General features: G+C 46.2%; 1 protein-coding gene across 2 annotated transcripts in view; it reads right to left on the reverse strand.

The window, feature by feature from the left end:
• HDAC7 (histone deacetylase 7) overlaps positions 1-25,280 on the reverse strand; it is a 229,654-nt gene that overhangs the window by 52,295 nt on the left and 152,079 nt on the right. For both annotated transcript variants that reach the window (XM_055003372.1, XM_055003371.1), the window contains exons 2-3: positions 9,168-9,364; positions 5,090-5,180 (exon numbers count right to left, since the gene is read on the reverse strand). In XM_055003372.1, the coding sequence (XP_054859347.1) occupies positions 5,090-5,180; positions 9,168-9,364 (288 nt within the window). The remainder of the gene's footprint in view (positions 1-5,089; positions 5,181-9,167; positions 9,365-25,280) is intronic.

Genomic DNA, 25,280 nt, shown 5'->3' on the forward strand with positions numbered 1-25,280 from the left:
TTAGTCTATCTGTAGCAGTGGGAAAGAGCAAGAGTCCAGTAGCACCTATAAGACTAACAACATTAGTGGTAGCAGGGGTCATTTCGCAGGAAAAGATCTGGAGTTGCTCATTAGCATAACTTATTAGCATATGCCACACCCCTTGACATCACCGGAAATGTGTCATTAGCACAACTGATTTGCATATGCCACACACCCCTGACCTCACCTATCCTGGCTGTTTTGGACCCAATCCTGGCCATTCAGGGCCGAAATTGGGCCCAAAATGGTGAAAAGGGGTCCAAAATGGTCAGGATCGGGCTGCTGCTGAGTGGGAGAATGATCCACCACCTGTCAGAGGCTCGATCTGGGCTGTTTTGGCCCCAATCCAGGCTGAAACGGGCCCAAAATGGCCGAGTCAGGTGGGCGGGGCCACCTGACATGTGACCTCTTTGAGGAACTGCTGGAACTGCATTCCTGCTAGGGTTGCCCGCCTCCAGGTAGTGGCTGGAGATCTTCCGGAATTACAGCTGGTCTCCAGTCCACAGAGATCAGTTCACCTGGAGAAAATGGCTATTTTGGGGGGTGGACTTTATGGAATTATGCCAGGCCAAGGTCCTTTCCATCCCCAAACCCTACTTTCTCCTGGTTTCTCCAGGTTTCACCCCCCAGATCTCCAGGAATTTGCCAACTTGGAGCTGGCAACCCTGGTTCCTGCACATTCCCCCTCGAAATGAGCCCTGAGTGGTAGGGCGTGAGCTTTCCTGAGCCGCATCCGTGGCTCACGAAAGCTCATACCCTACCACTAATTTTGTTAGTCTTATAGGTGCGACTGGGCTCTTGCTCTTTCCCACTGTTCAAAGAAAGTGCTGGTTAATAATAGACTTGGCAAGGGGATGAGATAGCAGGAAACCAGCACCTCCCCATCTCTGGATATTCCAAGGGGGAAAAATACAGGCTTTGGATTTTGGCGGAACCCTTTCCAACTCGTCATCTGAGAGATATCCGCCTGACACACTGTGCCGTGGCATCTTTTCCAAGGCACTGATGGGCGTGGGAAGCGGCTGCAGGGAATTCCCAGGGTGGCACTTGATGGATATCTCTTGGCAAGCCTTTGAAGTGTTGCTCTGCATGTACCTGTGCCAGGCAGGACCAAGGTCAACAGGTGCAATGATGCAAGATTGACGGTGGTTTTAAACGAGGCAGGGACTCGTTGCTCCATCTCTGCATTCCTGCATTTAAAAGTGTATGCTTCCTTTCTCATTTCTGCTATGCATATCCTATTGCGTTGTTTATTGAATATCCCAGATGTTAATTGCATGGATTTATACTGTATAATCTGCCTTGAGTCTCAGGGCCAAGCTACAAGTGACGAATGACACGTGAACGGCAAGTGTATTTCTCCCTGTTCACTTGCCCTCCACTCAATCCACTTGCCGTTCAAGTGTCATTCGTCACTTGTAGCTTGGCCCTCAGTTCCCCGGTTTATAAACTGGGAATATTACTGATCAAGTAATATTAAAGACTAACCAACTTTATTGTAGCATAAGCTTTCTTCGTCACATGCATCTGATGAAGTGAACTGTGATTCTCGAAAGCTTACGCTACAATAAAGTTGGTTAGTCTTTAAGGCACTACTGGACTCTTTACTATTTTGCAGACCTCTGAAGATTCCTTACCAGACTATACTTGGCATCACAATCTGACTTAGGGGTGCATCCACATCTTTGGAAAGCACCCTGAGAAAGCACACCAACATTTCTGTATAGAGGTAAACCTCCACGGTGCAACACCAATGCAGGTTTTTCAGAACCCAAAACAGCGCATCACGTGAACGGAGGGACAGCCTTTCCAGAATGGCGATTTTAAGGACGGGAAGAAAACCATTTTGCATCACAGAAAGGTGCAGCTCCTGAACTGGACACTAGATGGTGCCAGTGTATAGCAACCCACCCATTTAGCGGTATGTGGAACCATATATCCTAAGGGCCAATTACTTCTAATGAATTCCACTGTTTATACTGAGCGGTCTGATCTCCTCGGACTGGCAGTGGTTCTCCCGGGTCTTTCCCAGCACTGACTACCTGATCCTTTTCTGACTGGGAATTGAACCCGGGACCTTCTGCATGCCGAGCAGATGTTCTGCCCCTGAGCCGTGGTCCCATCACCACCATCCCGAGGAGATGGAGAGGAGTTAGCTGTGTTCGTCTGTAGTGGCAAAATGGAAAAGAGTCCAGTAGCACCTTGAAGACGAACAAACTTCACCGTAGCATAAAGCTTATGCTACGGTAAAGTTCTCGAAAGCTTATGCTACGGTAAAGTTGGTTCGTCTTCAAGGTGCTACTGGACTCTTTTGGATTTTGATCCCTTGGAGAGGCGTTTGCTTTTTTTTGGAAAACCGAGGAAGGGATTTCCCGCTGAGAAGATGGGTCCTGAGCATTATAGACTCCCTGATATCCACAGTTCATAAATGGGAAGGATAACCCCAGAGACTCGGGGAGGGACATCCCCGTGGAAGGACAGACCCTTTACACGAAGTCAGTGGTGGATTCCATTTCTGGCACCTCTCCTTGGACGTTCTTTCATAATGGGGGTTGCGAAAGACCAGTTTCCTAAGAATCCAGAGCTCTGTTGCTAAGAATGGACCCAACGACGTTAGATCTACCACCGTCCTATCTTAATACAAACAGGGACCCGCACAGCTTTTTGAATCCCAGCAGGAAACTTCGCCCCCTCCATCCCAGCCACCATTCGCTGTGACACAAAATGAAGCATTCCCAATGGAAGCCAAGACCTAATGCTTCTGCAAAACAGGCAACAACCTGAGGCTGATTTTGGAGGCTTGGGAGAAATGCCCAGCACCGGAGACTGGAAGGCAGCTCCTGTCCTGACTGCAGCACCATAAGGATCAGGTGTGTCAGGTGCCTACTGGTGGTGGGCAAACTCCCCGTGGTTTGCTCTCTCCCAACTGATCAAGATGGATGGGAGGTTGCCCACCACTAGAAGCCAATCCAGGTAAACGGGCTGCGTGCGAGCTCCCAACTGGTGCAATGACATCATTTCCGGATCATTTCCAAAGAACGCACACACACTGGCTGCGGGAGTGCTCCCGTGCGTCGTGCAGGGCTGATTCTTTAAGAATCATTTTGCTTGAGGCCAAAATCGGCCCTGCACGGAGCATGGGAGCGCTCCCGCAGGCAGCATGATGACGTCACTTCCGGAAGTGACATCATTGCACCAGATGGGAGCGTGCCCACACCCACCCATTTGCCTGGATTGCCTTCCACTGGCAGGCAATCACCGGGCACCTTACCTCTCCCACCCACTGTTGTGGTGGCGGCACATGGGAGGGGGCTTGTTCTGGCTGGTCCAGAGGCCCAACAGAGCAGAAAATGTGCTGGCATACCACCAACTTACAAGTATGCCCAGGGATCAGTGTGTCTTAACTTCTGATGATCGCATATGCACAGTGATAAAACGATCTCCAAGGTGGAGTCAGGACACAAAATACGTACTGCAAGATTAATCTGAGCAATTGCCAAGACGAAAAGTCATTTGACTAGCAAACCATTTTTGCAAGAAACCGTCTCCTCTTCAAAGCGATGTTAACTTGCACTCCGCCAACACACCTATCCCTTTTCCCAGACAAGTTCTACGGGGATGCGGCAGAATAACAGATGGGAGCTCTATCTACCTCAAATCAGCACTGCAGGCATTAAACTATTACCAAAGCAGACAAGCCCTCGGTTTACAAGTTTCTCAATGCTTGTGGGATTTTTTTTTTTGCTATGTTACAATCTTTGCATGTTTAAAAAAAGAAAGAAAACACCCAGAGAGTTAGCACGATGTTCAACCAGCCTGGAGTCTTGTGATTCTTGCGTGCCAGACGGACAGGAAAGAGATGGAGGCAGTGATATGAGGGTCTCCGAAAAACAACACTGGAGGAAATGGAGGGTAGCTTGCTTGCTTTCCTTTTCCATCCATTTCCTGGTTTAACACTCTTTCACATGTGGAGTCCAACTCCTAAGGGTTCTTTAAAAATGCAAAAATTCCCCCTCTCCAACCTGTAATGCTTCACATTTCACAAACTCATTTACTACAATAAAGGAGTCGATTGCGCTGTGTTATTTCGACCCCACCCATGTTGTGGGGTTTTAACAACCACAACAACTACCAGGCTTCAGTAAAATGGCAATAAGGTCAGTTAAAGATCCCAGTTAAAGCGAACGGCAGGAAATCAAAGCGGTGTAAATGCAAAGTACTGGATCTCTAAATCGGTAGTTCCCAACCTTTTTAGCATGGTGACTCACAAGGCCAAATTTATTCAATACAGTGACCCATTTAAAAAAAGAAAAACAGAGCATGCAAAAATCAATAAAACTGCAAAAGCCTGTGACCAGATCCGAAAGCTGGGGAGCTGGGGCTCAGAGGAGTGGCTTACCCAAGACCATTTGTTGAACTTACGGCAATAGTGGGATTCGAACCAGCAGAATGCTGATTCACAGCCCAACCTCTTAACCACTATGATACAGCAGCTTATATTCTGCTCTTCCAGACAGATCAGTGCCCAGTCAGAGCGATGAACAAAATCAGTGTTATTATCCTCACAATAAAGCTGGGGAGCTGGGCTGAGAGGAGAGGCTTACCCAAGGCCACCTTCTAAACTTACGGCAGTAGTGGGCTTCAAACCAGCAGAATGCTGATTCACAGCCCAACCTCTTAAACTTACGGCAGTAGTGGGATTCGAACCAGCAGAATGCTGATTCACAGCCCAACCCCTTAACCACTATGATACAGCTACTTTATATACAGCTGTTCTAGTCAGATCAGTGCCCCACTCAGAGCAGTGAACAAAATCAGTGTTATTATTATCCTCACAATACAGCTGGGGAGCTGGGCTGAGAGCAGTACCTGACCTAAGGCCTCCTGCTGAGCTCATGGCAGTAGTGGGATTCAAACCAGCAGAGTGCTGGTTTGCAGCCTAACCACTTAACCACTGTGCTACAGCAGAAGTCAAAGGAGATGTGAGTCTACAGAGGCTGCCAGCAGACAATTCCTGAAGCTCTAGCAGTGGGACATAACGGGGACAGACAAAGTGAGTGGTACTTACTACGTTTACTTTTGTCTTTGTTCAAGAGCAACTGTAGCTCCTGTTCCTGCTTCCCAGGCATGGACTCTTGGGGTGGTGGCTCCATCGGCACCTGGGAACAAAGAAAGAGAGACTGAACCAGCATACCAAGGATGCAGCAATAACTCCGTCATCTTCAAAGGTAACGTTTGTGATGTCACCAGCCTGGATTCTGATTCCAAAGGCTTCCAGAGGCAAATCTCATCACCCAATTTTGCAGCGAAGGGTTCATTTGAGCCTGGAGGCTGCCTAAGGAGGGGAACTGGTTGTCAGCTATGGAAACAACCTTTTCCTTTGGGTGTCTGGTTCTCAGCCTATTACCTGCTTGAGGCTTTGCTTCCTTCAAACGCTCTACTGCTATTCTTTTCTCTACTGGGCCCTTTCCACTGAAATACCTAACTCTGGTTATCATTTCTGTCCTCGCACCAAAAGTGTACAGCATTGCCTCTCTCTGTAACTTCTCTAAGGTCTCTCGCCGACTGACATTTCAATTGTCCTCACAGAACAAGTGGCAGTGCTTCGTCAACAGCCCATTGCTAACACTTTCCCCAACAGCAGTTGGCGAACATTCCATGTCATCAAAGCGAGTCGGCGAGGAGGGGGACCTCCCAGGTGAGAAGAAACAAAGCAGCCGCCCGTTTTTGAAACGGTTGTGTGTGTAAAATGGCATAAAATTGGCTTTGAGGAAATCACACTTCCTTTCAGCGGCACAGAAGCAGGTGGCAGGCCAAACAGTACCAAGTGTCTTCCCACGTTAATTCATGAGCTGGCTGGAATGCAGCCATAGTAGCAGCAAACCCCAGGGCTTATATCGGGTTTCCTCCTTGCTCCAGAACTACATGGCAGAAGCCTACGCCGTAGTTCCTGCCCACGCCAGCATTGTGCCAATTTCTGAAGGTCAGCACGGGACATAGCAATAAAATGGGCACCATACACATGGCCTAAATATCCCAACATTGCTATACTGGCACAGGAAGAGTACATGCTAAAGTGATTTCTTAGCCTCCTAAGGGGGTATTTTTTGGATTTTTTGGGATTGGGATTGGGAAGGGTATAAAGATCAGTATTCTGGGATATTTGGGTCCCCAACAGGTAAAGGTGTGCAAGCACCGAGTCATTACTGACTCGGTGGTGGGGGGGATGTTGCATCATGACGTTTTCTTGGCAGACTTTTTACAGAATGGTTTGCCATTGGCTTCCCCAATCATCGACACTTTACCCCCAGGAAACTGGCTGCTCATTTTACCGACCTCGGAAGGATGGAAGGCTGAGTCAACCTTGAGCCGGCTACCTGAACCCGGCTTCCGCCGGGATCGAACTCAGGTCGTGAGCAGAGCTTGGGCTGCAGTACTGCCGCTTACCACTCTGCGCCACGGGGCTGTCCTCAATACCAGTTTAATATTCATATTCAGAATCTTGCCCAGATGTGGATAAGTGTATGAACAAAGTGTATGAATATGTGTCTATGGCCAAATTAACTTCTTATATACATAACAGACCAATCTTAGAATTTCAGGGAAAAAATGGAAAGACTACATAGCCGAAAATTAAGAAAAAAACCTAAGAATAGTTATTATTAAAGTAAACCAACTGTAATATTAACATTTTAAAACTTTGATTATAAATGCTGAGTGTATGTAAGTAAGGGGATGGAGAGGAGAAATAGTTTTGTAGTATAATAGGCTGTTATATATTCTGTGTCGATTGTTTTTGTGTATTGTTATACTATTTTATCCATTGCTTATTGTCCTCGTTGTTTGTTGTTTTTCCTTTCAAAGAAAACCTTTAAAAAAATATACAGATTCAGGTTTACTTTTTTCGCCAGAATTACAAAACTATTGAGGTCCATTACTCCCTAGAGGGAATTTTCCCAGAGGGCTGGAGAGGCTGTTTTTTAAGCAAATGACACCACAACTGCAGTCGAGCTAGTGCTACCTGTCCACTAAAGACACCCCCCTCATGTTCCATGTTCATGTTCTATAGGGGGAAAGTTTCATGCTTTCTCCAGGGCAAAGAAGCCACTAGACAAACACACAAGAGCAAACAACCACTGGCCAAAAACTTCCGAATGCAAACAAAACCAACAAGCCTAAAAGAACCAACATCTAACCGGAGAATCTTAGCAGAGACACTGGCCAGTGTGATAGCCCCAAGCAACCAATGTCAAACCAGAGAAACTCAGGGCCAAGCTACACATGACGAATGACACGTGAACGGCAAGTGGATTGAGTGGAGGGCAAGTGAACAGGGAGAAATACACTTGCTGTTCAAGTGTCATTCGTCATGTGTAGCTTGGCCCCAAGTCAAACCAACTGAACTAAGGGACTCCTTTGCAAGCCCAACAGAACCAGTATCAGACCAGAGAATCCCGGCCAAACCAACTGAACTAAGGGACTCTACTGCAATCCCAACGGAACCAGGGTCAAACCAGAGAATTCTAGCAGAACCACAGGCCAATGTGGCAAGCCCAACAGAACCAATGCCACCCTAGAGAATCTGAAGCAAAGCAACTTAAGCAAGGAACACCGTTGCAAGACCAACAGATTCAATTTCAAAAGAGAATCCAAGCTAAACCAACCTGGCAAGAAGAAACAGGCACAGAAACACTGAAAACTTAAAGAAAAGCAGTCCCTGCAGCCTTAAAGGGTTGGCTCCTAAATATTTCTGTATATTCCCAGAATTTTTTGAGACCTATTTACAGTATCCCAAAATTTTTTGAATACCATCTGGACAACCAAATATATCCAAAAATACTGATAAGGTCTCTTTGGGATGTAATAACAACAACATTCGATTTATATACCACCCTTAGGACAACTTAATGCCCACTCAGGGCCAAGCTACACATGACGAATGACACTTGAACGGCAAGTGGATTGAGTGGAGGGCAAGTGAACAGGGAGAAATACACTTGCTGTTCAAGTGTCATTCGTCATGTGTAGCTTGGCCCTCAGAGCAGTTTACAAAGTATGAGAGCCAGTTTGGTAGTGGTTAAGAGTGCAGGACTGTAATCTGGAGAACCGGGTTTGATTCTCCACTCCTTCACTTGCAGCCAGCTGGGTGACTTTGGGTTAGTCACAGCTTCTAGCTCTCACAGGGCCAAGCTACACATGACGAATGACACTTGAACAGCAAGTGTATTTCTCCCTGTTCACTTTCCCTCCAATCAATCCAGGGCCAAGCTACACATGACGAATGACACTTGAACAGCAAGTGGATTGAGTGGAGGGCAAGTGAACAGGGAGAAATACACTTGCTGTTCAAGTGTTATTCATCATGTGTAGCTTGGCCCCCACTTGCCGTTCAAGTGTCATTCGTCATGTGTAACTTGGCCCTCAGCCCCACCCACCTCACAGGGTGTTTTGTTGTGGGGATAATAATAACACACTTCGTAAACCACTATGAGTGGGTGTTAAGTCATCCTGAAGGGCGGTATATAAATCAAATGTTATTGTTGTTGTTATCATCCCCACAATAAACACCCTGTGAGGTGGGTGGGACTGAGGGCCAAGCTACAAGTGACGAATGACACTTGAACAGCAAGTGTATTTCTCCCTGTTCACTTGCCCTCCACTCAATCCACTTGCTGTTCAAGTGTCATTTGTCTCTTGTAGCTTGGCCCTGAGGAATTTGGCTACAACCCTCAACCTGGTCAGGAGTTATTGTATCTGGGGGCCAAGCTACACATGACGAATGACACTTGAATGGCAAGTGGACTGAGTGGAGGGCAAGTGAACAGAGAGAAATACACTTGCTGTTCAAGTGTCATTCGTCATGTGTAGCTTGGCCCTGGGATGCGAGTTTGGGTTGAATAACTGATTGTGCCAATGGGATCCAAAGCCATTTCGATATGCTTTACAGATGTGTGATTCTCATGTTCAAGGTGTTTCCTCACCATGAAGCCTCGGGGGGGGGGGGAGGCACATTCTCAGGAAAGGAACTTAAGCAACACTTCATTCCTGGAGCAAATCTGACCAACGGCCAGCCACTCCTTGGTGCTATGCGACACCGTTACCCTATGCTTTCCTGGCCACCCCCAAGAGAGCGCCAATGGACGTACCCGCAGGTGCTGGTGGGTGAGCTGCTCCACTTGTTGCTGGTGTAAGCTAGCCAGGAAGAGCTGGTGCTGCAGCTGCTGCGTCTGCTTCAGGGCCAGCAAGGCAGTGTCGGGGCCGGGCTTGGCGAGGCGCTGTCCGATCCGCAGGTCCATGGGAAGAGTCTGCGGGACCCGCAAGGAGACACAGAGCTTCACGGCAGCTGTTGGAAGAGAAGGGGATGCAAGTGAATAGAGGGGTAAACTGCTCTCAGTCTTGGCTCTTTCCCCCGTGCCGCGGACTGCTTGGCCAAGAGACAACATTCAAGAGATGACGGCAGGGTTTCTGCAGCCTTGATGCCTCACCTTGAGTTTTGCCTCCTCCCTTCCCACCAAGCCTAGCTGTACCTTCCCAGCCATCATCTACAGAAGGTTTGGATTCCTAAGAAGCCTATCGGGGTTACAGATCAGTGATCATGGACGGGCTTCCTGGAAAGAGAGATGAACCGCCACTACTGCTCTTTGTTTGCAACGTAGCCACAGAGCGTGGCTTTTCAAAAATGCACAACCCGACATAAAACGTGCAGTTCAGGGGAGCGAGGGGGAGGGGAGTGTGCCATTCGAAAAGAACACCTGTGCATCTCCAAAGTTCAAGTCACGCAAAAGACATATAGCCTTATGATGGCGAGTAGCCCTGACACCGAGGGAACCCCAGGTCTTAGTCAAGGGCAACCCCGATCCTCCTCTCCTGCAAAAGACACTCCTTGCAGACACCTCGCCTACTCTGCACAGAGTGAACGCTAAAAGTTTCAAAGGGCCAAGCTACACATGACGAATGACACTTGAACGGCAAGTGGATTGAGTGGAGGGCAAGTGAACAGGGAGAAATACACTTGCTGTTCAAGTGTCATTCGTCATGTGTAGCTTGGCCCATAGACAAAGGAAATTGTTCTAATATGGGGATCTGATGGAGTCTACATATTAAGACAGCTCAAAAGACAACTAAGTGGGTACTCGGTCAAATCAAGCCTGAATTCTCCTTAGAAGCTAAAATGACAAGACTAAGGGCCAAGCTACACATGACGAATGACACTTGAATGGCAAGTGTATTTCTCCCTGTTCACTTGCCCTCCACTCAATCCACTTGCCAGGCAAGTGTCTTTCGTCATGTGTAGCTTGGCCCTTAGGCTATTGTACTTTGGTCACATCATGAGAAGACAAGATTCTCTGGAAAAATGCATCTGACAAAGAGAACTGAGGGCCAAGCTACACATGACGAATGACACTTGAACGGCAAGTAGATTGAGTGGAGGGCAAGTGAACAGGGAGAAATACACTTGCCGTTCAAGTGTCATTCGTCATGTGTAGCTTGGCCCTGTGATTCTCGAAAGCTTATGCTACAACTTATTTTCATTGACTGATTGCCCCCAAATATCTCTTGTCTAGGCTAAATGCTTTCCCCTCTGCTGTTCTAGCGGTTAGATTCCGAGAAGTACCTTACTCTGTAAGTGCATATGGGTTTGGGCGACTGAAACTTTATCTCACATTCTTTTTGATTGCCTTTTGGTTGCCCCTTTGAGAGATCTTTGGATGCAGCCGTTGATAGTTTCCATCGCTTCCCTTGCTTCTGCATCTTCCCCTCTAGCAGATACAGATTTCAGTTATTACTTTGACTGTGGTCACATTTTTGGCGACAGCGGCTTCTATGTGAGGATGGAAACAGCGGGTGGGATTTGTGAGACTGGTTCTGACCAAAACCGCTGGGTCATTAGATAGTTAAATAAACAGGAAACTATCTTGTTAGAGTCCCACATTATTTCAGCAAGGCTTAAATATAGCTCTCTTTCTTTGAATTGAGGTTTATGGACTATAATCAAGTTGAGCGCATTCTGAGCATGCTTTGATTATACCAGAAATAGGCGGCATCGTGAGAAGTTGTGCTGCAGTTTCTAGTCTTTATGAACACGAAGCATCAAGGGTACAGAGTGGGGCAAAGCTATCAGGTGGCTGAGGAAGTCTCGTGAACGGTCCCTGCCCCTTTCCCTACATTCACAAATAATTTGCGTAGTTTTGCACAATGAGGGGGAGACACATTTTTGATTGCTGTGTGTGTGTTGGGGAGATGCACAGCAGTTGGTTTAACTTGTGCTTCCTTGTACACACCAGCTGCTATCACGGGGGAAGCCAACTTAAAATTCCACTCTGTAAAGCAAAAGCCACTAACGGCGGCATCATCTTACGAACAAGCCCACCAGCACCACCCTGGCAGAGAGCGAACGGCTTAGCACCTGATATAACCTGACACTTTGGGGGCTGAACAGATTTTTGGGAGCGCAGCCAAGGTAGGCAAAACAAAACCCACACACACACACACACCCCATCCATCCCCTTGACAAATCAAAATAAACAGGCAGGGGAAAGATACAACAAAAAGGAAAACAGAGCCACCTCAACCCTGCTCGAGAAGTGAGGTTGGCTGGCTTGAGGCTATTTTTTTGCTAAATTACTCCATCTTGCCTTGGTGTTTCAGGTCAGCGGTATAAAGGTCAGAAAATGAGGGGAAAAGTTAACAAGGGATCAGGGCACATCCTCTTCCCATGGGCACATGATCTTGTCTTTTTTCTAGATTGGTAATTCCCAAATAGCTTTGGGGAGGGTACAAGACCGAGATACCAAATACATAATAAACATAAAGGTAGTCCCCTGTGCAAGCACCAAGTCATTACTGACCCACGGGGGGATGTTGCATCACGACATTTTCTTGGCAGACTTTTTACAGGGTGGTTTGCCATTGCCTTCCCCAGTCATCTACACTTTACCCCCAGGAAACTGGGTACTCATTTTACCGACCTCGGAAGGATGGAAGGCTGAGTCAACCTTGAGCTGGCTACCTGAACCCAGCTTCCGCCAGGATCGAACTCAGGTCATGAGCAGAGCTTGGGCTGCAATACTGCAGCTTAGCACTCTGTGCCACGGGCCCCATCTATCTATCTATCTATCTATCTATCTATCTATCTATCTATCTATCTATCTATCTATCTATCTATCTATCTATCTATCTATCTATCTATCTATCTATCTATCTATCTATCTATCTATCTATCTATCTATCTATCTCTCTATCTCTCTATCTCTCTATCTCTCTATCTATATATATATAAAAGCCTCCAAAACCCAAGAGGATATCCACAAAGGAGGCTGCCTGCCACACCCCTGTATATCTCAGCACTCCAGGACTGCTTCCATCCAATCAAGAAAAAAGACACAGAATAGGAACTCACAAAGGAACCTGACAGACGGCACTGACAGCTCAATGACATTCCAGTAAAAAAACACTTCTAGCATGGGGTGACAAATCTCTCCCTTCTAAGCCACATGACTGTGGCTGTACATACTCACATGTACCATGAGGCACAAGTCCTAGTGGTGGGTATTGCAGCTGATCAATGTGACATCATCGGTTCCAGCCTTGCGTCATCACCGGGCCACAACCCCCGTGACTCTCGCAGTTTGCAACCCTAGTCCTTGGCGAGCTGCAGCCACTCAGGATAGACAAAACTAGTCTAAATGAGATGGGTGACTCAGGGCCAAGCTACAAGTGACAAATGACACTTGAATGGCAAGTGGATTGAGTGGAGGGCAAGTGAACAGGGAGAAATACACTTGCCGTTCAAGTGTCATTCGTCACTTGTAGCTTGGCCCTCAGTGTTAAGTCAGCTTCATCTATGAGCCCTGAGCATTGAGTGAGCACATTAGCCAAGAGGCTCTGGCAGTGGTAGGGGGAAGGCCCTGAAGTTCCTCTCTAGGGTTTCCAAGTCCAGGTTGGGAAATTATACACCAAATTATAACTCAGTGGGGTATAATGCCATAGACGTTACCCTTCAGAGCAGCCATTTTCTCCAGGGGAATTAATCTCTGTTGCCTGGAGATCTGTTGTAATTCTGGGAGATCTCCAGCTCCCACCTGGAGGCTGGCAACCGTGTTCTTCTCTTAAAAGCCGCACCCCCATGAAGCAGCAAAAGAGCTAACCCTTGCAAAAAGTTGCCCTAGGCAGCCCACCTCCGTTCACTCCGCAAGGGAAGGCCGTATCTGTTCATTATTTCAACACTATCTGAATTCAGCTTGGCCTCAACAGCCTCTCGGTTGCCGATTTATTCACTTTAATCCTGTGCCTGGGTCTTATTAACCAGGGCCTGCTGAGCGCATTGTGACATTCACAGATCCGCAGTGCTCTGTGCCAGTTCTTATTAACAGCTTTCCATTTGGGTGCCCGCTGAACACGGCAGAACGCTGCCCGTCGAGCATGACAGAATGTTTGCAAGCCGTCACTACGGCACGGCTGAACGTTTGCATGCCGAAGGGCCATCGCAGCCAATACCTCCCACCACACCTGGTCAAAACTGCCCAGAGTCTTTAACACTGAGATAGTCCCCAGGTTGAATATGGAAGTAACAATCTGCTTCTATAACAGTGACGGTGCCAAATTTATCTCCCTCGGAGTAATAAAATTGAACTGCAAAGTATTGTGGAGCCTTGACTTCATTTTTTTTAGTTCTTGAGTCTCAGCAAGAAAGGGAGGCAACAAATAAATGAATGAATGAATCATAGAGTTGGAAGGGACCTCCACGGTCATCTAGTCCAACCCCCTGCACAATGCAAGAAATTCACAACTATCTCCCCCCCCACACACACACAGTGACCCTTGCTCCTTCTCCAGAATATAGCAAAAAGCGGAGAATCATGAGAAGAGACAGCAATAAGTTATAATAGTCGTGAAAACCTAAAAAAATAAGGGTTTAGAAAAACTACAAAATTATTCTTCCTGTTATTTCATAATTCAAATTGCCATTCAATACATATCAGTACACACAGTCTTCATATACAGACCTATACATAAAGTGCTAGTGCAGAATGATGATGGTATCGTCTATGAATAATTAATTCTTCTAAAGTCTATCAATTTTCTTAGAGCTTACTCAAAAAGTTCATAGAGTCATTAGATGGTCTAATACAAACTGCATGTATTTGGACCTATACTTGAATTTTGACCCAATGAACTTTTTGACTAAACTCTACGGGCCAAGCTACACATGACGAATGACACGTGAACAGCAAGTGTATTTCTCCCTGTTCACTTGCCCTCCACTCAATCCACTTGCCGTTCAAGTGTCATTCGTCATGTGTAACTTGGCCCTAAGAAAACTGATGGAGTTTACAAGTATTAATTGTTCATAGGTGATACCATCATCATTTTGCACTAGCACTTTATATATAGGTCTGTATACGAAGACTGAGGGCCAAGCTACACATGACGAATGACACGTGAACAGCAAGTGTATTTCTCCCTGTTCACTTGCCCTCCACTCAATCCACTTGCCGTTCAAGTGTCATTCGTCATGTGTAACTTGGCCCTAAGAAAACTGATGGAGTTTACAAGTATTAATTGTTCATAGGTGATACCATCATCGTTTTGCACTAGCACTTTATATATAGGTCTGTATACGAAGACTGAGGGCCAAGCTACACATGACGAATGACACTTGAACGGCAAGTGGATTGAGTGGAGGGCAAGTGAACAGGGAGAAATACACTTGCCATTCAAGTGTCATTCGTCATGTGTAGCTTGGCCCTGTGTGTACTGATATGTATTGAATGGCAATTTGAATTATGAAATAACAGGAAGAATAATTTTGTAATTTTCCTTCTCCAGAATATGGCAAAACACTGTCAAGATCCCTAGCCAAACCGACCTGGGGAAAATCACTACCTGACCCAAAGGTGGCGAATAAATAATTTCTTCTGCTGAAGGTATAACTTCATGCTAACAAGCATTTGTTTGTAACAAAAGCAAAGGGTAAAAGCAGTGTCAGGGTGGGACTATTTTTGAGCAAAAGAAGGGCAACAGGAGAGAGACGCTCTTCCACTTCCGTAGCTGCCGAGTCTTACCTTCAAATTGCACCCCCCCCCTCCAGCAATTCCTTCCCTGTCCTGTGCCACTCAAGAGGGGTGCTTAACTTAGACAAACATGCCTTTAGAGCTCACCAAGAGCCCTATGCCATGAGATCTCAGAAGCTAAGCAGGGTCGGCCTTGGTTAGTAATTGGATGGGAGACCTCCAATGAAGGCCAGGGTTGCAGAGGCAGGCAATGGCAAACCACCTCTGTTAGTCTCTCGCCATGAAAACCCCGCCAGGGGTCGCTGTAAGTCAAAGATGACAGTACTTCCTTCATTTAGAAGTGGAACTATGTAGGCTTTATACCCAGCCATAAGGTGGGTGGCATATTTAAAGTAATAATATTAATGTGATGCAGAGAAGTTAGCCGTGTTAGTCTGTGGTAGCAAAATCAAAAAGAGTCCAGTAGCACCTTTAAGACTAACCAATTTTATTTTAGCATAAGCTTTCGAGAATCAAGTTCTCTTCGTCAGATGCCTGATACAGAGAGAGATACAGAGGCATCTGACGAAGAGAACTTGATTCTCGAGAGAACTCTTTTTGATAATATTAATGTGATTATCTTGATAGAGCGGGGGTGTGATAAGCAGAAAATCAGCACCTGTTGTGAGAGAGGAATTCAATGTCCCTACTAAGCCGGGGGTGGGTGGGGTCCATTGTTCCAAATTTGCAAATAAAACTCAATTTCTGCAATCAATTTCAGTTGCAGCAATCAGCAAACCAATGCCTGTTTAGCCAAAGTCCAACTTTATTCAATGGGGAAAAGGTTTTTTTAAAAAATATACGGGAAGATTCACAATTATTATTATTAGCTTTGTTTATAGGATACACTGAGACAGAGAGACCCTCTTGCCGAATGGTGCAACTACATTTCCCACCACAGGATTCTACTGTGTCATTCAGTTTCAGGCAGAGGCAAAGCTTCAGTCTTTTAATGCAATTGGCAAAATGTGCTTACTACCTATTAAGTGTACTAAACATCGTGGTCAGTAAAACCACAAGTGGGAGAATTGTACATTTGGACCCCCTCCCCCCTCCATATGAAGCTCCTCACACCAAGAAAACTAGCAATTTGGGGAGAAAAGTCTTGGCATGTTAATTTTCTCTCTGCAAGAAGCTTTTGTTCCATAAAGAAGTATGCAACTCCCCTGCAGCTTGAAACTCAACAAACAGGCCTGGAGAAGTTGTCTCCACTTAATAGAGGCTTAAAGGGATATAGTAAAGAGTCCAGTAGCACCTCTAAGACTAACCAATTTTATTGCAGCATAAGCTTTCGAGAACCACAGCTCTCTTCGTCAGATGCAGGGAGGGTATGAGGGAACTGGCCAGAGATATATAGGTGGGTGAGGGGAGGGGGAGAGGGTGCAGGGAGTGAGGGCCATGTTACTCATTCCCTGCACCCCCCCCTCCCCTGATGAAGAGAGCTGTGGTTCTCGAAAGCTTATGCTGCAATAAAGTTGGTTAGTCTTAAAGGTGCTACTGGACTCTTTACTATTTTGCAATTACAGACTAACACGGCTAACTCCTCTGGATTAATGGGATGTGATTTGCCTCCATGCCTAGCTGCCTCTTCCCGCATGTTAAGCCTCTATTAAACGGACAGGGCATTTTCCCCTAAGCCTGCTGACAGCGCCAAGCTTTTAAAAGAAACGGATTTGCGAAACAAAGTGAGCAGAGGGCCTCCAAGCTCAGGAACAGTAATCTTTCCGCCGCGTCACCTGCCAATCTTTCCCAGCGACTGTTACACAGATCTTTCTTCATCTTATTTGTTTCTATTTTGCTGAGCTGGATGTTGGTGTGGGTGGTTTAATGAGGCATTATTTTCCTCCTGCAAATTCTCCCAACGGCAGCTGCTGCCTTGAGGCTGGGGCCTGGCAGTCAGGGAAACAGAAGCGGGATGGAAGCAAGTTATATTCCTCAAAGTTAATTCTTCTAAAGGGGTGGGGAAAAGGAGGCTGCATTTCCTGAGAGCCTAGGTTAAGGATTGCACGGATATTCCGTATGTCTGTGTGATTGGAATGGAAGCATGAAACCTGATAGGAGAACACTGCTTTCATTTTTCTTTTTAAGTACGTTTCTAGGTCTTATGATCATGATTTCTGCAGTATCTGGGGATGCAGAACACCAAACTGAGTTGAGGCTGGCTGGAGCGTCCCCAATTTATATTCCACAACTCTTAATTGCTTCCTCGCTTCTACAAGCTCTGTGAATGGAATCTTGTGTTGGAGCCAGGGCTTATTTTGAGGGGGAATGGGCAGGAACGCAGTTCCGGCAGTTCCCCAAAGAGGTCACATGTCAGGTGGCCCCGCCCACCTGACTCTCAGGGCCAAGCTACACATGACGAATGACACTTGAACGGCAAGTGGATTGAGTGGAGGGCAAGTGAACAGGGAGAAATACACTTGCTGTTCAAGTGTCATTCGTCATGTGTAGCTTGGCCCTCAGCCATTTTGGGCCCATTTTGGCCTGGATTGGGGCCAAAACGGCCTGGATCGGGCCTCTGATGGGTGGTGGATCACTCTCCCGCTCATCAGCGCCCCAATCCTGACCATTTGGGGCCCTTTTTCAGCCATTTTCAGCCCCCTTTTGCCATTTGGGGCCCAATTTCTGCCCTGAATGGCCAAGATTGGGTCCAAAACAGCCAGAATTGGTGATGTTAGAGGGTGTGGCATATGCAAATCAGCCATACTAATGACACACTTCCGGTGATGGGAAGAGGCATGGCATATGCTAATGAGTTATGCTAAAAAGTTATGCTAATGAGTTCCTCCAGCTCTTTTTCTACAAAATGGCCCCTGGTTGGAGCAGTGCTGGTCCATGCCCTTTCCCCCTACAAAACGGGACACAACAGCCATGTTGAATCAGGCCCTCTGGTTCATCTAGTCCAGCATGTTGTTCCCAACAGAAGCCAGATGACCAAGGAGGGCAAAATATTAATAAGGCAGGCATGGAGACAGCAGATGTCACATGCTACTCACTCCCCCGTGATCCAAAGATATACTGCCTCTGAGCATGGAGGTTCTATTTTTACCTCTTCCCACATGAAGCTCCCATATGCTTTAGGTATAAGACTGTTTTGCCATGCACCTTGGACAGCATTTAATGCTGTCCTGGACAGCATTTGCCATGGACAGTATTTAATGGGCTAATTATGTATTGCTGGTATATCTTTTTCTGTATTATTGTATGATTTGTAATTGTATAATATTGTACTGTTTGTGTACTTTGGTCACATCATGAGAAGACAAGGTTCTCTGGAAAAGTCAATGATGCTAGGAAAAGTGGAAGGCAGCAGTAAAAGAGGAAAACCTAAAACGAGATGTTTGGACTCAATCAAAGAAGCCTCCAGTTTGCAGGATCTGAGCAAGTCTGTTAAAGATAGGACGTTTTGAAGGTCTTTCATTCATAGGGTCATCATAGGTCGGAGGCGACGGCACGTAACACACACAACACACACTGTTAATAAAGGAAAGTTTGGGACAGCAAATTCTTAACCAAGCGAGCTCTTTAAGAAGAGCCCCCTAGATCCATCCAAACAGTCATTAACATCCAAGTTTTCACAGCAGCCAAAACACATCCCATTCTGTTCTACAGGCTTAAGTCAAATGGGCAGACGCTGATACTCATTCCAAACCACGGCGGCGGTGTCACTAGAAGTCAGTTTTAGTCCTTCAAAGGGTGTTCACTCTCAATACTGTCAACTCTGATGGGCAGAGAAAGGTCTTTCCCAACACCTGTTACTGGAAACGTTTCAGCAGATGCGAGGAATTGAACCTGGGCCCTGCTCAACCACGGAGCCACTCCCTACCCACAAAGAACTGCACAACAATGTAGTTAAGACAAGGATCTCCCACTTTACGTTATGGGGAGCAGAGGCAGATTTAGACGGAACACCAGGAGAATTCTCCGAACAGTAACAGCAGTTCAGCCACAGAATCCATTATCGGTAGAAGGTGGGCTCTGCATTGCCAACTGGACAGGATAAAACATCCTGCCCTTTTAACAGCGATTTAATGAGTGGAAATTTATTATTTAATTGAAAAATGTCTATGCTGCCTTTCCAGGGAACCTGAAGCAAAAGGGGCAGTTTTTAAGGTTTCCATGGCATAACATCAATTGCAAATTAATATCCATTTGATCTGCAATCCAAGGGACAGCTAAAAGGATCAGTTTAGAAACTGGCAACCCCTCACTCCGCAGGCCTCACTGGAGGTCTCCAAGAAGAGGTGGGACAGCCATCTGTCAGGGATGCTCAAGCTTTCAACTAGTTAATAATAACATCCACAGCAGGGCTGCTGGCATGGGACGGAGACAGTCTCTGTTCCCTTCCAGAAAAGGAAAGAAAGCAGTTTTGATTAACAGTCCTGCCGTGCTCCGAAGCATCAGTTGTTATTCCGACCGGCCTCATTGCTGAAATAAAAATCAGGCATTCTTTCCCTGATGTTCACACCGTTTTGTTCACACCGTTTTGTGCATGCCTGGGAGGAAGCCGTGTCTGCTGGTGCACACAGAAAAGGCCTGGCACCCAAGCTCCAGAGCTGCGGCTTCAACAGCTGTCAAAGCCAAACCCAGAGGACTTGGCAAGCGCCAGGGCTGGGGCGGCTCCCGCCTGCGGCCTAGCCTACTCTGACGACGCACAAGCTGATGGTGCAGCAAACAGCCAAGCAGGCTGGGAAGGAAACAGAGGCAGCGCCTCCCCCGCAGGATACTCTGGGTTCCGACTGCTGGCAGATTACATCAGCGCAGGGAGGATGCGGCACCAGTGCCAAGGGAAGCCGGGCAAAGATCAAACGCAAGAAGGAGCACCTTAGCCCAATTAACGTGCATTTGTAGAAAGAGGGGAGGATCTCTCAAACTGGTTGAGCTGGAAGCTCAGCTCCATATGGGAGGGAGGGGGGCAACCCATAAGCGGGGCAAGAAAGTGTGTAAGAATGCGCCAATGTAACCACAATATACCTCCAACGCATACCACCGTGCGCCCAAGCGCCGCTATCCAATCCCTAGAATTATCTTCAAGGGTGGGAGAGTGGTTGGCTGGTGATCATTGATTAGGTTGCCAACAGGTCTGGAGAAAAAAAGGAGAGTTTAAATATGTGCAAATGGGTAGTTGAAATGTTTTTCATGACATGGAGATAAATACCTTCTGGGCATGAAGCAGGGGTCACTGGGGGTGCGGGAGGGGAAGTAAGTTGTGGATTTCCTGCATTGTGCAGGGGGTTGGACTAGATGACTCTGGAGATCCCTTCTAACCCTATGCTTCTATGAACACAACCTGATAAATAACATCCCATTAAGCCTCTGTTAATGGACATGACATTCCCCCCCTTGTTTTTGTATCGAATGTCCACCTGATTAAGAATCCTAGAAAACTTAAAAGCTTGCACGCTGTTTGGGGATATGTTGATTGGTCCTAAATTAAAAAAGAAATTACATGAGTTTTGTTTTTGGGATGATTCCATCAGTGGAACTCCACCCAAGTCAAACAGTGGGCTGAGTCTCCATTGCGGGGGAGGCCAGGACAGGCTCGGATCTGCCTACGGTTGCCAACTGGCCAAGAAATGAGAGCAGCTTGGTCTGTCCCTTTAAGAGAGCTTTGCTAGGCAGTAATCAATTGAAGCTTTTCAAGGCAATGAATTACCACCAGCGTTACAGAGTTCATAGTTTTAAAGCTGGCAGAAGCTTTTTCACATCACCGATGACTTAGTCCTTTGGGCTGGAGATGCCAGAGACTGAACGAGGGAACTTTAGTATGGAGAGAGGATGCTATACCACAGAGCCACAATCCTCTCTGAAATATACCCCCCAATTTTAAAAAGGACAGCCACCAGATACGGAGCTCCTGCACTTTTAGTAGTTGGGTTGCAGAGTGCCTCTCTCCTCCACCTTAAATGAAAAGCCACGACTGCCAAGCTGCTCTCTTCTGCAGAACCGTTAAAAATGCATCAAGCGCGTGTGCTGAATAAGTCCCACGTTCCAATACAGTTTGCGTCCACACTGTTAACCTTGGCCCTACTTTATCCTCACAACATCCCTGCCAAGCAAGTCCGGTTTAGAAAGAGTGACGCATGTTCATTTACGTTATTTTATTGATGTACAGCCTGCCTTTCTCATGGAGACGCAAGGCGGATGACACACTGTAGGACAATGCAATCAAACAGACTGAACACCAGCCGAGTTCAAGGGTCTGTTCACTAAGACACACTGTCTCCTTTAAAAATGAGGTTTGGAGAAGCCTGTGCCCAAGATCTGCAGAAATTCACAGGAAGCCCATCTGCAAGTTCTGAGTAGCAGCTTCAGCATGCATCTCAACCTTTCGAGGCACAGTAACAATTCCTTCCAAGTAATGTTGGAAGTAGAGATGGGCACGAACCGGGAAAAAAAGAATGATGTGGTTTGTGATTCGTCAAATTTCACGAACCTCGAACTTTCATGAACCTGCCCCTGGTTCGTGAACTGGTCCATTCGGTTCGTGAAAATCTCACTTCTGGGTCAGGAGGAGGTCACTTCTGGGCCAGCAGAAGGTCTGCAGGAAGTCCATCCCCTGTTGCCTAGGAAACTGATCGGCACCAGGCAGTCTGCAGTGACGAACCAAAAAACGAACCAAACGAACCAGCCTAAAGTTCATGGCGGTTCATCAGAAATGGGATCTGATGAACCGCAGTTTGCGAACCACGAACCAGCCTGGTTCGTGCTTTTGGTTCGTATTTTGATTCGTGCCCATCTCTAGTTGCCAGCTTTACAACTAGATCCTAATCCTCCGCCTTCCAGGTCAGCTTCATCTGCAGACGCAAGCAGATGAATGTGGTGTATTTATCTGTACTCAGTGAAAAGTTTGCCTGCTGTCTTCTGTGGATCCACAGAGGAAATGAACAACATGCGAGCAGGGAGAAACTGCCAGCACAGTAAATAAAGTCAAACTAGTATATATTAAACATAGCAGAGCCAAATGCTTCTACAAATCAGAGAATCAACAATTAACGAGTAAAGTAATTGTCGATTCTTTGACTAGTAGAAGCATTTGGTCCTGCTGTGTTTAATATATACTAGTTTGAGTTTATTTACTGTGCTGGCAGTTTCTCCCTCCTTGCGTGTTGTTCATTTCCTCTGTATATCCTTTGAGCGGGACCCTCTCTTTGTTCGCGATGACTTCCATGGATCAGTAGAGCTCCCCCCTGTTCCCCCTATACAGTTATCCCCATAGCCTCTCCCAGGTCTTGCAGAGAGGATGGCTAATTTTAATCATGCCCCAAACAGAGCTCCTGTTTCTCAACCTCTTCTAATCCTTCAAGTTTAACTGGCAAGGTGGAAGACACCATGCCCTTGTGCCTTAAACAGCAGCCTAATCTGTAGGCCCCTCCTTATTCTGGCTACATTACATGATTTTGGTTTGAGGAAGGGTTCTGCGCAACCCACAAGCTTGCCAATTGCTTGCATTCTTGCCACTGGAGTGTTACATTTAACCACAACAGAAACAGCCAAACTGAAGTAGCTTCTTGGCCAACGTATCTTGCTGCTACGGCTTCTGCAATAGAAAAGATGGAGGCGGCAAATTCTGGTGGCACAGAGAAGCAACCAAGGGTGGGGTGGGGTAGCTTTTGCCTTGAGCTGTTGTTGCTACACCTTTGGCAACCTCAGTCAACCACTGAGGCTTCTGCCAAAGATATTTGCAGCCTGCCAAACTGTGAGAATTCCCACCCCCCCCAAAATCATCAAAGTAATGAATTAAAATGCTCACACATTTACAGAAATAGTTTGCTGAAGTTGCAACACACACACACACACAGGGAGACAAATGAGTATACTCTAGTGTCCAAATGCTGAAGCCAGTGTGCTGAAATCAAACACTGAGGACTTGTGTGGACTGCAGTTTTTCACTGTTCTAAAAGGCCTTCCTTCAACCAGGCTCCCCACTATGAATTGGCAAACATGAAAAGGTCGGCGCTTTAAAAAAAAAAAAAACTGGCGAAGAGCAGAGAAACAGTTAAAAAATAAATGGTCAGCTTTTCGCCTTGGCAGGCAAGGAGAGACAGAGTTTCAGAGTAGATTTTCTATTTATTAAATCACCCAGAAAAGCAAAAATGAGTGATGTGGTGTGTGTCAGTGAAGAAAGCCTCGTTCCAGAAAGGCAACCGTGCAACAAAATGCAAACCAAGTGTCCTGTGGCACCTTTAAAGTCTGCAATCACAAAGATCCCGTTTGTTCAAGGCAAGCGCAAGAACCCACTTCACCAGGCAAAGATGGATCTGACGAAGGAAGCCCTCACCCATGAATGCTGGTACTGAGTTAAATGATCAGATGGCAGCACTTGGTTAGCTGAAGGGGTGGTTTGTGAGGCTTTAATGATGTGTGAGGCATGGATGATCTATGTGCTGCGTGTACCTATGGCGATCATGATCACTTTGTTTGCCTTTATGGATTTTTCTAAAAAGGAATTATTTAGGAGTAAGCTTTTATTTTTTATTGTTTTATTTAAAACATTTCGATGCTTCCTTTCCACCCAAATTGATGTCCCCAGGGTGGCGAACGTTTCACATGTTAAAACACTATTTAAAATACAAATATATATATATATCAGAAGCGAGCAGGAGCATGAACATCTCCCCCATTCTGCAGTCACTCCACTGGCTACCTATCAACTATTGTGCTCAGTTCAAAGTATTGGTTATCACATACAAAGCTCTTCATGGCCTTGGACTGGCATACCTACGGGGCCATCTCTCTCCCGGGCTGCTTCCACCCACGTTGGATAATCCACTTTCAATACTCTTTAGTGAACATTTGAAACTGATTTTCCATGTGTGGAACAAAAAAATCCACTTCTAAAGGATTGCGGAAGTGCATTGAAAGTGCATTATTCAACGTGTGAGGAAATGGCCCCTGTGTTCCTCCACGGCAGCTTCACTCATCTGAACAGGGTCTCTTGGAGGTGCCAGCCTGCACATGGGTGGAATCAACAGCAGCCCGTACACGGGCTTTCTCTGTGGTGGCCCCTGCCCTGTGGAACGGCCTGCCTGAGGAAGTCAGGAGAGCCCCCACTCTCCTCGCTTTCCACAAACGATGCAAAACCAAATTATTCCAAAAGGCTTTTGTATTGTAGGGAGGGGCTCTCAGATGCTTCACTAATGAGTTAAAGGACCGTAGGCTTCACCACTATGTTGCCTTACGTACTTCCTGTTGTCTTAAATATGTGCTCCTATGAACAACTTGTGCTTCACGTGGTCTAATGCCAACCCTAGAATTGCTTATGTTCTGTTCCAGCATTTCTTCAACTCTGTATTGGATTCTTACTAATCTTTGAAAAATTGTGTTCATTTACCCTATGGCATTATTTACGGAAATATCCTTGTAACTGACTACTAATCTCACACTGTGTGATCTGCCTTGAGTCTCAGTGAGAAAGGCAGGCTACAAATGACATAAATCAATACAAAATACATAAAATACTTAAAATAATTCAATAAAATGTACAAACACGTATAAACACACAAACAGGAAGGAGGGCTAATAAGAGTTACAACACCAAACCAAACAAAAAGGTCTTCACCTGCTGGTGGAGGACAAAGATAGTGGGAGACAGACAAATCTGCCTCGGGAGGGAGTATCAAAGTGAGGTATAGGATAGTTATGCTTTTGTGAGCTATAGCAGGGGTTTGGAGTTTTTTCTGATCTTCTCTTTTTGCTAGGTAGATAACTAAAGTTGCTTAAAGAATAGAAGAACTGCCCCATACATATTGCTTTGCTACCCTCGACAAGTCAAACACCCGATCTATGGAGCCATCAGTTATGCATTTTTTTGCATATTTTATATGCTCAAAAATGGAAGTGTAAGGAGCTACCTTCATTGGAAGACTGGACTGGAAAGATGATAGACTGAGGGCCAAGCTACACATGACGAATGACACTTGAACGGCAAGTGGATTGAGTGGAGGGCAAGCGAACAGGGAGAAATACACTTGCCGTTCAAGTGTCATTCGTCATGTGTAGCTTGGCCCTGAGCGGAGATGGCCAAACTTCCAGCGTTAATCAGAGACAAAACACTTTCTACATTCATGGCAAATTGGAAACCCTTTATGGACTATTATGGAATTAATGATTTGTGGTTTCGATTTTTAAGAATAAGGTTCTGAGGGCCAAGCTACACATGACGAATGACACTTGAACAGCAAGTGTATTTCTCCCTGTTCACTT

The sequence above is a fragment of the Eublepharis macularius genome, chromosome 19 (assembly GCF_028583425.1).
Source record: "Eublepharis macularius isolate TG4126 chromosome 19, MPM_Emac_v1.0, whole genome shotgun sequence".
NCBI lineage: Eukaryota > Metazoa > Chordata > Lepidosauria > Squamata > Eublepharidae > Eublepharis > Eublepharis macularius.